Source organism: Sander lucioperca, chromosome 14 (assembly GCF_008315115.2).
Source record: "Sander lucioperca isolate FBNREF2018 chromosome 14, SLUC_FBN_1.2, whole genome shotgun sequence".
In the NCBI taxonomy this organism is placed as follows: Eukaryota; Metazoa; Chordata; class Actinopteri; order Perciformes; family Percidae; genus Sander; species Sander lucioperca.
The window spans coordinates 5,807,191-5,824,100 of NC_050186.1; the positions used below are offsets into that span (position 1 = coordinate 5,807,191).

Below are 16,910 nucleotides of genomic sequence, written 5' to 3' on the forward strand. Positions count from 1 at the left end.
CATGGTGCAAAGTTGACAAAAGAAAAATTTTGAAATTACTAGAGAGATGGGAAAAGGGCAGCTGGGGCAGTGAATTGTCAGCCCAAACTTCTGTTTAGAAAAGGCCACACTTAGCAACGCCCTTACAACAAACAAAGCCTCACGGGACTAGGGGGGGAGATAATCACAAAGATTCAAGGTTAACATGGTAATAGACAAGTAAATAGTAAATGCCTCAAAATCCAGCAGTTGAGAATGTAATGCACCACTGCAAGCAACACAACACTTTAGATGTTGTAACAAGAAATACTGACTAGGAGCCAGACCTAGAACCTTTAAGTTAAAGAAGATACTTGAAAATAAATGATTTAAGTGACTTCAAGATTACTGATGACAGGAGAGATTTTGCCAGCAGTCAGTGGCAGAGATTCATGAAACATGCCAATGAAAAAGTGTACAACAATGGCTGAGCCATGGTGCAAGATTTAGTACGTTGCTTGTCTAGACTAACAGTTTAGCATTTTACCTGATGATCCATTATGGAATTGGGTAAAGCATATAGTACAGAAAATAGAGGATGTAGGGATCTATAGCATACAGTACATCGCCAAGAATATTTCCATTTACACTAGCTATGTTTACATATATCCTTGTTCCTCTAATATTTTAAATAAAAGCCCTGTCTCACCCACTTCTTAGAGTTATATATTGTTGTCAGAGCAGGTATTAACAGAAGATTTGCCCTCTGGTGATTTTGTTTTGAAAACAGAAAATGTTTCTTCAGCATAAAAAGCACAGCAAAAAAACAATAATAGCGCTAAGCATTCAATTCAGGCCCATCTTTTTCAAAAGTCTACCCATGATGGAGTGCTGATTTTAGTATTAGATCTGTAATGATATCTCCCTATCCGGCACACTATTGTTGCTTTTCCACAGGCTTGGCAATAAAGTCATTAAAGGATACACTATTGTAGTGACCATACTGGTCAAGACTGATTAAGACCTTCATGTATGTCACCACCGAGTCTGTGCCAGGCAGAAGACAGATCCTCCAAGCAGCTGGCGAGGTGTCAAGCTTATCATGTCAAGCTAGATCAATTCCTTTTTAGGAAGAAAATAGTCAGACTGATTTCCATTTACCTTGCAAAGTTTTAGTGCCAGTACTATGACAAAATGCATTAGGGGGCAAAAGAACAGCCTGAGGGACACAGCAGCAATCGTGGGCTCGTGCCAAGGCTGGCTGAAACATGTCCAAATGTGCAGACTTTTGCTGAAAGGTTAAGGTATGGCTCTGCCTGCGTGGAATCACCCAGATTTCAAAGTACCTGTCTAAGCATTGGATAACTGGTATCACTTGAAGGGGCTGAGATTGCCAACATGCCTGTGTGGCATCACCCTCTGACCCTCTAAGACAAAACAAGAACAGTAGAAGCAGCTGAGTCAACACTTTACAACAGAATCCTTGATGGTGTACACAATTAGTAGAGCGGGACTTGATTTCTAATCCTGAAGCTATTTAAGGGTGAAGTTAGTTGGCAGAGCCAAGTCCAGCAAGAGAATTATAATACAACAGAAAGGAGCCTGAACGAAGAGGGAGCTAGCTGTGGACAGAAACATCCCATGTGGCAACCCTTGACGGGCATGACCTATTATATATCAAATCCTTGACCAATCTTTTTATGATTTTCTCCTTCTCCCCAACTGTATTCTGGGATATAGAAGAGTCCCAGTTGAATTACCACTATAAATTCATCCTTGACCAGCGTGTTTTCAGTTGAATACACTTAACACATCATGGTCTGTTGTTACAAGGCCATTATTATCTGCTATTGCAAGGTCATTGCTTTTGGTGAAGGCCACTATTGCTGGCCTTGGAACTACAGACCAAGCAGGGCCATCACAGACACCAAGATGGTACGGCTCATAAAGCAGTCTTCCAGTCTCACGCAAATCTTAAGCCCACTAACCACTAAGCTTTGGTCAATGTGCAATGTGATTGAAGCAACCAGTAATACTCATTGCTGTAAGTAGGCCTGTTATTAATTATTTTTATCTGTAGCAAAAATATAGTCAATGGAAGAAAATAAATCTTGCGCTTATTGTAAAGTGTTATCTTATTCATAACATATTCAATAACTGACCTTTTTGTTGAACTGATGATATTTGGCTGTTTACCCAGTATTTCCTCACATATAGCTTTCCTCTTTGGGATGAATACACTCTTGTTCAAAATGTGTACTTCTCTTCCATGAATATTCCAAGTCCATCAGCAGGAAACATTTTCTTTTGCACCCCATTGCTTTCCAGACATGCGCAACACATGTCAAAACAGACCGCATCAGATCTTAAAATAAATGAAATTAACTGTGGCTGGGCTCATTTATTCATCTGTAGTCTTGGTTAATACTAGAGGTCGACCGATAGTGGATTTTACAGATACTGATAGCTAGGTTGGGCCGTATTTGCCGATAACCGATTAATCGACCGATAGTATTTATAACTTATACAGTTGACAAAATACATACATTGTTTCAAAAAAAAGTCCAGACGCTTTTGCCAATAATCAAAATAATAATGTCTTCTTTATTGATATTACACCCACAGCAATGCCACACAAGCATGTGTGTTGTCTAAAACAGTTCTCCTACATATTTGGAGTCATCCAGTGCAAAAATAAACATAATGAGCATTATAATTCATATAAAAAGGACAAACTATTTACATTTCTTCAAAAAATGCCCAAATGTATGCCAAATCTCAAAACAGTGACGCCATTCTTCTCTGTAGAACGGTTTAGAACGGTAACAGACGATCTCTGATCTGGAGGGATCTATCTTTCCCACTATACTCTTTGTTCTCGCTTGGATGCCCATATAAGGCGTAATGTGTGACGGACCTGCCTTCCCATTGGTTGAAAACATAAACAAAGGCATCATGGGAGATTCCCTTGTCGGTAGCACCTACTGTCTATGGGTAGCACGGAGTTAGCGGCAGAAATGACCGAAAACGTGATGAATTATGGACATCAAGTGGATAAATCTCGGATGTAACAGTTTGGATTTAATGCTCAACAACCCCGAAAAAAGGCACAAGTTCCAGGCTGGATAGAAAATCACCTGTAAATGCTAGAAAGACACCAATGACACCCCCGTGACGGCTAACTCGTTAGCTTTTAGCTGCAGCAATCAGTAAGTCTCTACGTTTAACGGTTATAAAATTATCTAAATATGAATCAGAGGTGCCGTTTGGGATCGAGGGCGATCCTTTAGGGTTCTGATTCTGACATTTGGGTCGGACTTGCGTTTATTTTTGTCAGTGTTTTAACCGCTTGAGGTAAGTTAGCGTACTACTAATGTTTAGCGTCATCTCAGCCTCGAAAGCAAACATACTGTTGTGCTGTTCTTTCTCTACTAATGCAGCATCTATTCAACAAATTAATAACTTTATAATGATATGACAAAATGTACTGTATACATACCTTTTTGCTGTCGATGCTTTAAACGCGCATCTGATGTCAGCCTTCTCCGCACACCATATGCTCTCTATGCAGCGCGCAGTAACACGTGTCGAAAATAAACAACAGGAGGCATCAGTGATAGTTTTTATTTCGCCTCTAGAGGCCGCTATTGTAATGCATGATGCCAGCAGACCCTTCTCAGCTCTCGCGTACTGTGTAATGAATGACAGCGCACGCTTCTCAGCCGCTCCAGCAACGGATGCAACCAGGAAAAACTCGGTATGGATTTTTGCCGATAACGATAGTTCCACCAATCAACTATCAGTGCCGATTAATCGGCAAAACCGATGAATCGGTCGACCTCTAGTTAATACCCTGCTAAATTTCAAAATTGAGGTGACGCAATTATTGCGCCGCAGATGGTCATTTGTGGCAGGCTAATTCAATTTCCCCCAAATTTAACAGAAATAAATATTTTTCAGAAGGAAAACTCCATTGTTTCTCATTCACTATCAGTGAGGCCCCTCCACATTACATATCTTGAGGCCATAAGCCTTGTTTGTTTTGTTGGCAGCCAGATCTACATGTTTGCATTTTTTATTTTGACTTTCCTTGGGAAAGGGTTGACATGAGTGAGTGTCAATGCATTCTACTCTTCTTATTTGATTGAGGTCTCAATTGAAGGGGCCAAACCAAAGGATTAGTACATTTTAATGTGTGTACTATCACATCCAAGCCTCCCACTTTGGCACTGGCAGACAACCCCCATCGGTGGAAAAGCCTTACATTATAGTAAGAGAGAGATGTGAAATCAGAATAGGTCTTGTTAATGGGATTGTAGTGTTTTAGAAGAAGCCTATGTACTCAGCAGATAAGGGGACTGTTTATCCCACTAATGTGTCACTTTAAATACATTAGGAGTAGGAGGGCTCCTGCTTTTTTTCTTTTTCTTTTTTTCTTGGCACTCTGCCTCACTAATCCTGAAGAGCACAAGGGACAAAGCATTTATAGATCTACACATAAATTACGCTTTCACTGTTTTTCAGTGAGTTAATGATGCTAATTTCCTTGGAAAAACCAAAATGATATTTTGACTTAATTGCACGATAAAATCTGCAATGGGGTTTTTTAAAAAAAAGTACCGGTTGTAAATAATTTATAATTGAGGTGACCTTGAGCAACAATGTAGGCACATACACACACAAACAGTACATAACCAAATGTGCACATACTCACATACACAGACGCATAAACATGAACAATAACACACTCGGCCGAATGTATTCACCGCTAATGAGAGATAATCCAGCTCCCACGGTGCCGCAGTGGGGCCAATGGCAAGCAGCTATTTGTTTATTCTATTTACACTGTCACAACAGGTTCCAAGACGTCTGTTAGCCCCACTATAAAACAAAGGCTGTTCTATAATGTATTTCTTACCATGCATTTGTATCTGTTATTGGAAAATATGCAGGACGATGTTCAGCAATGTTTCTGAAAGGCTATGTTGGGATTTTTTTGTTGTAAATTAAATTTATATTGGTCTCTTACAGAAGCAAGATGCATTGTATTGCTTTGACTTTCTGTTAACTCCTGGGATGTTTATTTTGGGGAAAATTATGAAATATCTACTTTCTTTAAGACACTTGCTGTGACTGCCTAATACTGTTACTGCCACACCTTGGTTGTGTGTTCTGAAGTCATAAGTCACCTTCTCCTTCATGCTGGGAGGCTCACTGGTGGTGTCTCTGAAAATATGATTGGTTTTCTGTAGGAGGTGGTCAGTACGCAGTCCAACAGCTGCCGCTGTGATTGAGCACAGTAGGAGTTAGCGTGGGTGTGGACATCAGCGATAAGGCCTGAGTGGCGCTGGTAGGGCCTCTAGTTAACAGGGGATCCTTCAGAGGACCCCACTAAGAATCTCCAAGGACAAAGTTGGTCTCACTGTCTCAAATCCTGTAACATTCCTCCTGTTCCACTAATATTAACTGGCTGTTTTCTGTGTCACTGTGTGCAGAGCAAGAATCATACAAATTTGGAAATGCACAGCATTAGTCATTGTAAATAGGACAGTCTGTCAGTGACTGATTCAGACACAGATTTAGATAACCGGTCCATGAAGTAATTGCCATTATAAATTTAGTCATCACAGAACATGGTTTTACATTATCAAATGAGATTCATTCATGAACTGCTTTAATTTAGTGGTTAGGAAAACTATCAGTGGTGAGTGCTACTTATACATTTCGTCTTGGGAAATGTCAAAAAGTGGCCTCTACGGTGTGTAGAATGTTGGGAAGTGAGGTGGAAAACAGGCCAACTCGAGAAACGGGTGTTGAGTCAACAGAATTGGATCCCACAGTGCTGATGGAGCTAGGAAGTATAGAGACAGCAGTCTACAGTTATTAGGTGTCTGGATGTAGGAGAAAAGTACTGACAGCTTTTTCTTTTCTTTTCTTTGCTTGTTTTTAATATTGCGATAACGATATTACTTGCGATAAATAAACAGGTATTTAAGTGTACTTAGTTCTGCATTTCTGCTGCTTTCAGTATTCTGTTCAAATACAACAAATTGCTTGTTGAATTTAAAACCAATGAGAAGAAATCATTTCCATTGTTCCTTTATTAATCAAATTGAACATTGAATTGAATATAAAAGGCACCACTAAAAAAAGAATAACTGTTACATTTTAAAGTGCAGTTTTCTACTGATATTTTCTTTTTAACTATATCATAAAATCTCTGAGTGTCTTTCGCAATATGTCGCAGCCTTTCACAATGTGTTTATTACACCAGTTGATATCTCGATGACGATAAAAAAAGATATATTGTGCAGCCCTAATAGAAATTCCAGTACTATACAGTAGATGTTAGATTATCGTTAAAATCACCTTTCATGTTATTACTCATGTTACTACAGAAACAAGAGCAAAGCGGGGGAAGGAATACCTTTTCCAAAGCATACCTCAGTTTTAGATCTTTGATTTAGCGTGCAGACAGCCATTGGATTTTAATAATTATGTTTTGTTGTTATAATTAGAATTTCAAATTTGCTTGACATTGGTTGTCTTTCACAGTGGATAGATTTTTTTTTTGTTGGCAATGTGGCTGAGAGTACCTTTTTTAGGTATTTTGTACCAGTTCCAAATTGGAAATTCTAATTCAAATTTATCAGAAACATGAAGGGTTCATGCTTTTCTACTCCTCGATTATTGAAATCCAACCTATCAAAATTTGCACCAACATTTTTTCTTCCCGCTTTCCCTGTCATATTTTCTTGAGCTTCATGGGATCAAATGTTTAAATGTGTGTTTACTGACTTTATTTGGGCAGGTAATAACAACGCAATTTGACTTTTAACGCACATAGAAGAATTCCACCAACACTGCCTAAAAATGTGGGCCTCTCCCTTCTTCCGAATAAACTTAGGTATGGCTCATTGATTGTGAGAAAACAACATGGACCAATTAATTTGATACTGGAGCTAGACTGATATTTTTAACAAGAACACACACCCATGCACATTATCCCACTGTGTGTTAGGCCTGTGTAGAAAACACTCTTACATTTCCTGGAAAAGAAAAGTCTTGATGCATTTTTAATTGTGTTCATTTTCAATGGTCTTTATGTGAATGCCAGCTATTTCATTAGTGTTTGTAATGAGACATTAGGGTGGCATTTTGTTACATGGGTGTTTAATTAAAAAGGGGCACCCTGCATGCCTTTTGTAGCTCATCCTGTATTTGCCTAAATATTCCATAGCTCCCATCAGGTCATTTTTAAATGGTAATGGCACAATTAGCATTTGGGGAATGGAAGGATATGACATCAAGACCATTTAGTAGCTAATCGGGTGAATTTCTTTCAGCCTGTTTGTTTTGCTGCTGATAAACCGTTCCGTCGACAGCTGAGAGTAGTGTAAAGTTAAAAAGTGAAAATGTGTAGAATTTGCCATTGTCACAGTCACAGGTGACAGAGACGTTTGAGGCACAATTTGAATGTGTAGGAGGTATGCTATTATTCTTGAACAATTTTGATGACTGTCAGACTGATAAATCCCCTTCCCCTTTATGTCTCTGTCTGCTTGTCTCTCTCTTTCATATACTCTCACCTCTTCTTTTCTGTCCTTACTTTCATTTTGGGCCGAGATATTTGAAACCAGTGAATCCATCTGTATTCTCTCGTATGAATTATTGAATGTTCATCTGTCATCCTTACTATAGGCAGCCTGAGCAATGAGATGTGGGGCACAGTCAATGGAAGCCAGACGCTTTATGCCACGTATGTAATTACAGGCAGCAAAGTGCCTTTAGGGTGCCAGCTTTCATCACAGTAAATGTTGATGACATGGGCTTGTTGCCGAGCTGACAAACTGTCATGGAGCTGTCAGGCTTGCACAATCACTGACTCTGTACTGCTATGATCACCTTTAAACTGACGAGAGCCAACCTTTCGCAAACGCGTGTTGTTGTGTGGGGGGGGCAGAAGACTGTGTAAGTAATGTTTGTCAGCTCCTAGGACAATATATTTGAATGCTGGAATTTGTTCTGTTTTTAACCCATGTCTGCGGTCTGTCAGACTGTTGGAGGCAGTGCAACCTTGATAGTGATTGTCATGACACAGCCTGATTTTGCTATAATTGGTAGTGATGATGTTGAATGTATTATTTCAAAAAAATGTCAGACTGTAATGCGAGTACGGCTTCTCCAAACAGACTACCATCTCCCTAGCTGGAAAAAATAGTATTGAGGATTGAATTGAAGATGTATTGAGGTAATAGGTTTGGGTGATGGTCCATTGACACTGAAGTAGGTTTTGACTCTGTGGGCTCGTAGAAATCTTCAGACATTCTGTTTAAATGAGTTCCAGCTGTGATTCAGAAAATATGCCTATATCTGATTTAAATCACCAGTACCGTAATACTGTTAAATGATTTCTTTATTTTTTATTCCTGATCAGTGGAGCAGCTCCAGAATTTGTCTCTGAATGACATCATAGCAGTCTTTCCCCTGTTCTTCAGAATGAGGAACTACTAATCCCTACTTATTCAAACACTGAAATGTTGGAACAGCAAATGTATATTTAGTTTCAGGATTGTTTTACTTTTAGGATCAAAATATTGATCCCACAGTTTGTAAATCTTACAAAGGTGAGTTTTTTTTTCTTTAAAATTGTTTTTACTTTTAGAAGAGGACAGGCTGTAAGTTAAACAGTAACTACACTTCACGGGCTGATATTGATACTAGCTGGCCCTTCTAGTGACAGAGGTTGGTAAAGAAGGAGTCAACTGATCTGTACAACCAACCTGCTTAAACCTGCATTAATTGATAATTTTGGCCACTTGGGGGCCAGCGTAAATGAGCTGTAAAAACACAATATCAACATATTATCACCATATAAAGTTAAAGATATAGCGAACCTGCTAGCAAACGGTGAGCAGCATGCATTTAGGATGCAAGTATTCAGGGTTTCTCTGCTGTGTAGTGGTTTCCAGGCCTTCATGTTCTTACTCAGTGGTTGTGGGCAACCTCATCTCATCAAATATCCAACTATGAGAGACTGTGCTAAGTGAAAATGACTCTTGCTCAAGGCAACATTTAAAGAATGTGAAAACTAGAGTAGAAACTCAAAATTGATCTCAGCACTTCTAGACAAACCATGCAAATGATGAAGAATAGATAAAAGATCTTAAAGGAGAGAAGAAAGGAAAAGGAATGAAGAAAACCACAGTAAGTTGCAGAGTGAGCACTTATATGATCACCGGCTCTTATAATAAGAATTCTGCTGACATTGAGTGTTCAAAAGATTTCTCTTCATCTTAAGCACCTGCAAAGAGGACTTAACAGAGTCAGAAGGCTCTATGAAGGTTTTGGGTTAAGCTTATAATATATGTGCCAACTGTTATGCAAACTTTATGAAAAGTAAAAGGGAACTAAACCATATTTGCATATTTGTTGTTACAGCTTTTCTGCCTCAGTTTTATTTTGAACTCTTCCAGTAATAATTGGAAAACATTATGATGCTTCCTAAACCTCAATTATCCTAATAATCAGTCAAGGAGACCTGACTCTAATAAAATTATTTTCAGTTGAATTACTGCCATTTTTTTAGCTGCATCACTGTACACGGAGCAACGCAAGATAACATCATGGCAAGCTATGAACTTTTATAAACTGTGTCGTGTCCAAAACAGATCTTACTACAAAGGGACTGGAGAAGAGTGATTAAAAATGTAATGCAGAGCGCTGCAGATCAGCATCACTTGGTTCAGTTTGTTGCTCTGCCACTAGGGTTGGGTACCGAAACGCGGTGCCAATAGGGCACCGGTTCCGACGTAAACAGTAGTAACGAGACCGAATAAGAACGAAAATTTCGGTGCCTGACTTTTTTTTTTCAGAAACATCGCTGCACAGGACACTACGTTACCTTTAGCTAGTAGCTGGATTAAACACAATGGTTGAAATGCTGACAGCTTACGTTAAGCGGTGTAAAGTGTGACGGAATTTCCCTGTAGAGGATTCCAACACCGGGACGTAGCAGTCTGCAGGCAGCTGCCGTTGTCAGAAAAACAACACAGACGGTGCGTTTACTTGAAACTCGCCAGCCTTGTGGTGCATTTTAAGTTATTGTATAATACCCTTTTCCCATCTGGTGCTTGTTTTTGTCGTTTACTAGCAATTTACTGGTGAAATAAGTCATTGTTATAAGTTATTGTTATTACATTATTAATCAATCATTTAATTGTGACCATATGGCCTTAGCAATAAACAAGCCGTTCTTAAATGTCGCCAACTGTCGTTTTGTGCTCCTTTTTTATATTTTATATTATATACATTATAAATATATTATATTTCGGTTCAGGCACCGGGTCAGGCACCGTTTAGGCACCGGCACCATTTTAAAAGTATCGTTTTAGCACCGGTATCGGAAAAAACCCAAACGATACCCAACCCTATCTACCACCCTGCAAAACTACTTGTGAAACTACTTTGAATTTACTCACTCAGTAAAGAAACCTTTCACAATCAACCAAAAAAAAAAAAGAATTAGGAGAAATATTTAAATTGTGCACAGTGTTCAGCATGAATTCCTGAGGATGAAGGTAGAGTATATTGTCCAGTTTTGAATTGATACTTTTCAAAGGCCATAACGATGGATTACATCCTGTATACTTTATATTACTGCTTGTCTAATTGCCTTACAACTACTTTCAAAAACATACTGTATCATACTTCATTTCCTTCATTTCATGCACCATTTGCTTCGATTCACTTCCTTATGGTATGAAAATAAACTTGTATGGGCTGAATAAACTAAATCAGGATTTACTTTTTTCATGCAAGAAACGAGGAAATTCACGTGATCCTTTTCCTGACATCTATGTTTACTCATCATTGCAATGCTTTTTTGCAGATGAAATTATCTTTTTAAAACAGCTATTATTACACTGCATATTGCACTATTACTAAGAGCTATACTATCACTCCACAATTGACTTCAAGGTGAGCGTAGGTTCACTGACGTTGTCTTTCTAATGGCAAGTGCCCACTACAGGACTTCAGCCCTGATTTTCCGCTAGCCAACAGTTTTAGGAGCTCTTTGACAAAAGCCCCAAATCGGAGGCAAATCATCATTGGCTCGGCGCTCGCATACACACGCTCAAGTGTGATGTGTAAACTGTCCCCTGTGTCGGTGACTCTGCTGGGGAGCTACAGCCAATGAGAGCGCCCAACGTGGGCTGAAGGGAAACCAGGGGGAGGGGTTGCCTAAAGTAATTTTCGCATTGATTTTTTTGTTGACTGAAATTAATTTAGAACCTCTATACTGGTACACTACATGTAGTGTATGCTTTGAAAAAATCAGTAATGCAGCCAGCAACCTCAATGGTGGCTTATAGATTCAGATAAATGCATGATTCTGCAAAGCCAGTCCCCACTTTTTTGTTATTTGAGCAGTTTTTGAATAATATGACAGCCTAATGTCTTTTTGTCTCTCTCCGACTGGAGCTTTATGACCACAATGCTGATAATCCGTAAATAAAGTACTTGAAATAAGCTGTTTTACCCTGTAAGAATCCTAACATTATGTTGTGTCACCATTTCTCTGTGATCCACAAGGTTAATAAATACAGTTTTTCTTATGTAATGTTCACTATGGCATTCCTTTGGGTTGTCCTTGGACTCAGTTTTGGAGACACTGCATTGCTGACACCCTTGCTAGGAGCATACTGGCCTCAGTCACATATATACAGTATGCACGTACACACATAATCATGCACATATACACATTAATAATGTTACTCCTAATGAATTACTAGCAGACCTTGAGGCCATACACCTATATCCCACTATCATCTGGCCAGGTGCCCAATGACAAGCCTCATAGCACAGAAGACAAGGACACACACACACACACACACACACACACACACACACTCCACACAACCCTTTTGTCTTTAAATAGCATGCTTACTGAGATTCCTCATCTACATAACAATCGTACAAAGGTAGGTAACAGCCCTCGAAAGTCTATTACTGTCCGTCCATCCTGCATACGATTGCTTTTGTTACTGCAAGACTTGCTTTTCAGTTGTTCAGTTGTTGACATGAAAATCACTTTTAATTTGGATCAAAATAAGTGTCAGCTTTGTGCTCAGAGGTATTTAAAGCTTTCTGAAATGCACATAAAGCACGTGAGAAATATTCCAAGGTAAATTTGACAGGAGCTTGATGAGCTCTGTTTAAAACCGTAACAGATGGCGGGAGGCACCTCACTGTTGGACCAGCAGTCCAAGCTTTATCTCCTGTCAAGGTGAAAGGTCAAGCAGTGTGTATTCAGCCCACAGATTAAAGAAAGAGTTGAATAGCCAGCAGTTATGGCATTTAATAATTTCACACCCTACAAAATACGTAGACAGCAAAAGTATAGAACACTTTACTGTTACAGTACAAGAGGGGATGATGTTTAAAGTGTACTTTAAAAGGGTGTATTAGAATATAAGATAATGTTTTTATATTGTCTTAATGCTGAAATAGTCCATGAGTCGATATTCAGTAAATTATTGGACAACAGTTAAAAAAAAAAAAAAAGTTTAATCATATAAATAATGTTTGAAGAAAAAAGAAACATTTACTGGTTACTGCTTTGCACATGTGAGGATTTATTGAGCTTGGTTCTGGTCATTTTTCCCTATTTTCTGACATTTTATAGACTAAATAATTGATTAATTGAAAAAAATAATAATCAGATCAATTCAGGAAAAAGGAAAGCATGAGGAAAATAATTTTTAATTGCAGCCCTACTGTATATTTAAGTATGTTGCCTATTAGTTAATGTAGCATAATAATATGAGGTCTATATATCCCATGTTAGGAGTTTCATCATTTTCTGAGGGGATGTCTGCTCTGCATGCTCCCTCCCTGCACCTTAGGGCCCATGGCACTATTGAGCACATAGCTCACATAACCCTCCCCTGCCGTCCATGTCCTTTGACCCAGAGTCAGTGGGTTAATAACCAGCTGCACCGAACGCCATTTGTCATTTGCTACCTGCCGCTGATAGGAGATGTCAGCAGTTGTCTATGCCCTTGTCACCCAGCCGCATGACAAATACTGTATCAAGCCTTGCAATCTAAGGCTCCCTGAGGCTTCTCAGTACTTCTCTCCTGAACAACCACTCCCACTTGATAGTATTAGATTCTTGTGCCATGATCCATATCGAGATATACTAGAGATCCCCCTGCGCTTTTCCTTTGATGCTTGATACTTAATGCCAGCAATGGCCTGGAGCTAATGGTTTTGATTGGTGCAAAATGTTTGATGATTTATGCAGATAAGCAGAGGACATTGAATGGTGAGACAGCATTTCTACAATTGCTTTGAACATATGAATTTAATTGAGCTTGATAAATCAATTGCCTTCCCATTTGTAGAGTTTTTTTTGTGTCTGTGTTTAATGCCTGATAAGAAAATGCCTGACAAGTGCTGTATTGATTGTATTGAATGTAAAACATTTGTGATGCTCGCCACTTGTTTTCGAATTTAGATACATTTCTGAATAATACCATGGGTGAAAAAGTGGTAGTCATGAAGATTTCATCAAAGCAGTTAAGAAATGCAGTGGCTTGACAGTAATTCTCCCCGAGCCAGCTGCACAAATGCACACAATTATGACAGCCTAAGAAGTCTGTCCAGCTATTTAAGAGTTCAAGGTTTCTAGTTGCAGCACAGTGTTTGTGTGCGCTTAGACAGAACACTGCACTGGAATACTAATGCACAACTAAACAGTCCCATTTGAACTTTGGTTTATTCCTCACAGGCTATTTAGATGTTTACTTTTCTTTTGAGTTTTCACACAGTAAGGTTAGGAAAACAGACTTTAACAGCAGTTTACTGTTGATGTAAACTTCTCATGGATTAAATGTCCCTTTTTCCTCTCTCTTTGTTCTCTGCAGAGATGTCTGGTACGGGAGAAGATATTTCTCAGGTACACTGGAAGCAGCAGTGGTTGGAAAATGGGACACTGTACTTCCATGTGTCCATGACTGAGTCTGAGCTTGTAGCACAGACAACACAACCCACAGCTCGGGAGCCTACTCATGCCCTACATGAACACATGCATCTGCTGCACATCTCAGTTATGGTAAGTTATAAACACTTAAGCCTGACAAATGTGGTTGTAGATACACATAGATTCAGAAATGCATGTGTAGCATGGCGAAACACACTATTATCGTTTGTGGGTTAAGTATGACAGTCCTCCTATGTGGTTTATCCACAGTGTCATGTGCGACTGGTGGTTGCTGGTGTTTGGGCCCTCTTCTCTCTGAAGATCCTTTTTGACACTCAAAAAAGAGTGTCGTATTGTGTCGCAACTGGATAGTGTGGACATTTAAGTCTGTATAGTGAAAGCTCTTTACATTTGGTGGTTGTCATGTGACTTTTGTAAGGTCAAATCAGAAAGTGACACAGCAAATGGCATCCACAGATCTTGGTGACGTAGGGTATACTTGCACGGTACTTCTGTATCGGCGAGCTAACTGCTGACATGCTAGCCAGCTGAAAATCATGCTAGCGCTTGTCACAATAGTTCCTCGACCTTCTCTCTATTTTCCTTGTAAAGTTTGGTTCATTTTGTTCTCTGGAATATACATCATTGAATCCAATAAAGAATTATTGAACAAGGAAAAAAAGAAGCTTGTTAGCCCTGTCGCTAACAAGTTGACACAGTTTATTCAAGACATATTTGTGCGATCGACTACTGTCTTATAACCGTCTGCAAACCATTCCTCTTTTGAAGAGCAATTTATGCTCTGACAGAGGAGGTTTATTAAAGGTAGATGGAGAAACAGCTAAGAAGCTGCGATAGCTTCCTCCATCTCCAGGTCTCCATTTCCCAAAGGTCAACACTGTCAAGACGGCTTGCTATTGTTCAACAGCGCAAAATTGTCTGTCAAAGTTCACCAAAGTTAAACATTTGAGGTAAACAATTTGCATGTATTTACTTTTACTAATCCCAGCAATTCCATCTGCCATTATAAATGCTGGTGTGATCAGGCCTTTACCACCACATATGTATACAGGATCTATTTATAGAGGGTAACTTTTGCAAGCTGCTGACCTTTCTGTCAATGTTGCATATCTTGATGCTCCTGTTAATGTTATTTTATTGTAGTGAGTAAGTGTGTTGCGACACCTTCGTGTGATAATGCACTTTAAATACGCATTGACGTCACCCCATATTGCATAAAGAGTGTGTCAATTTTTCCCCAGGGTTCGTCCTCCCAGCTGGTATTAAGGGAGACTATGGTACTGATACAGTGAGTGGAAAGAGTAATGACTTTGTTGACAGGAAGTCTGCGGTGGAGGTTAAGATCTTCAAATGTCAAACCAGTCTGGTGAAGGCAGAGCTACAGCTGCACAGCTTAAGCACCTCTTGGTGTAGTAGTAGTGCTGTCAGGGAACGGGGGATTGTCAACATTTAAAAGTATGCAATTACAGACTGTTAGCAGGTGGAGTAGAAAGCTGGTTTGACAGTGATGGCAAGAAGACCCAAGTTTTCTTTATATGTAAGCTGTTTTCTTGTATGAGTAGTGTTTTCATCTCTGTACTGCAGCTTTATGACTGTGGCCTCCTTGAGGCACCTAAGAGCCTAAGACCACAGTTCCCCGCCGCAGCTTCAGCAATGGAAACTTTGAACGTTGTCCACTCAGGTTCAATGCCCCCAGCCTCCACAGGGATGCACCAAACGCTCCGCCGGAGGTATGAGTTGAAAGTCTGTCGGACAGGGGCCTCTTCCAGACGTTCCCAATTTACCCGCACTACCCGTTTGGGCTTACCAGGTCTGTCCAGAGTCTTCCCCCACCCCCTGACCCAACTCACCACCAGATGGTGATCAGTTGACAGCTCCGCCCCTCTCTTCACCCAAGTGTCCAAAACATACGGCCTCAGATCAGATGAAACGATTATAAAATCGATCATTGACCTTCGGCCTAGGGTGCTCTGGTACCAGGCACACTTATGAGCATCCCTATGTTCGAACATGGTGTTCGTTACAGACAATCCGTGACTAGCACAGAAGTCCAACAACAAACAACCACTCTGGTTTAGATCAGGGAGGCCGTTCCTCCCAATCACGCCTCTCCATGTATCTCCATCATTGCCCATGTGCGCGTTGAAGTCCCCCGGCAGAACTATGGAGTCCCCCACTGGTCTCCAAGAAGGCCGATTACTCCGAACTCTTGTTTGGTGCATATGCACAAACAACAGTCAGAGTTTTCCCCCCCACAACCCGCAGGCGTAGGGAAGCGACCCTCTCGTCCACCGGGGTAAACTCCAACGTAGCGGCGCTCAGCCGTGGGCTTGTGAGTAACCCCACACCTGCCTGGCGCCTCACACCCTGGGCAACTCCGGAGAAGAAAAGAGTCCAACCCCTATCCAGGAGTATGGTTCCAGAACCGAGACTATGCGTTCAGGTAAGCCCCACCAGATCCAACTGGTAGCGCTCCACCACCCGCACAAGTTCCGGCTCCTTCCCCCACAGAGAGGTGACATTCCACGTCCCCAGAGCCAGCCTCTGCTGCCCGGGTCTGGTCCGTCGAGGCCCCTGACCTTCGCTGCCACCCATGTGGCAGCGCACTCAACCCCAGCGGTTCCTCCCACAGGTGATGGGCCCATGGGATGGAGAGAGAGGTGCCACGTAGCTCTTTCAGGCTGTGCCCGGCCGGGCTCTGTGGCAAACCCGGCCACCAGGCGCTCGCTGACGGGCCCTCCATCTGGGCCCTCCATCTGGGCCTGGCTCCAGATGGGGGCCCTGGGCTTCGTTTGTCACTCATAATGTTTGATTCTTTTTTTTTAATTTGTAAGATCAGCCTCTGAGCTCTCACCTTACTGTATGTGTTTTTAATAGAGATGCCCCAATCACGTTGTTAGCCTCCAATACCGATTTTATATTGATATAGCTGTGTGAAGTATTA

The 16,910-nt window shown here is 40.6% G+C and overlaps 1 protein-coding gene across 1 annotated transcript in view; it reads left to right on the forward strand.

Moving 5' to 3' along the window:
* Positions 1 to 16,910, forward strand: part of LOC118493082 (astrotactin-2) — a 200,427-nt gene that overhangs the window by 38,354 nt on the left and 145,163 nt on the right. The window contains exon 2 of the mRNA XM_035991599.1: positions 13,890 to 14,077. Within this exon, the coding sequence (XP_035847492.1) occupies positions 13,890 to 14,077 (188 nt within the window). The remainder of the gene's footprint in view (positions 1 to 13,889; positions 14,078 to 16,910) is intronic.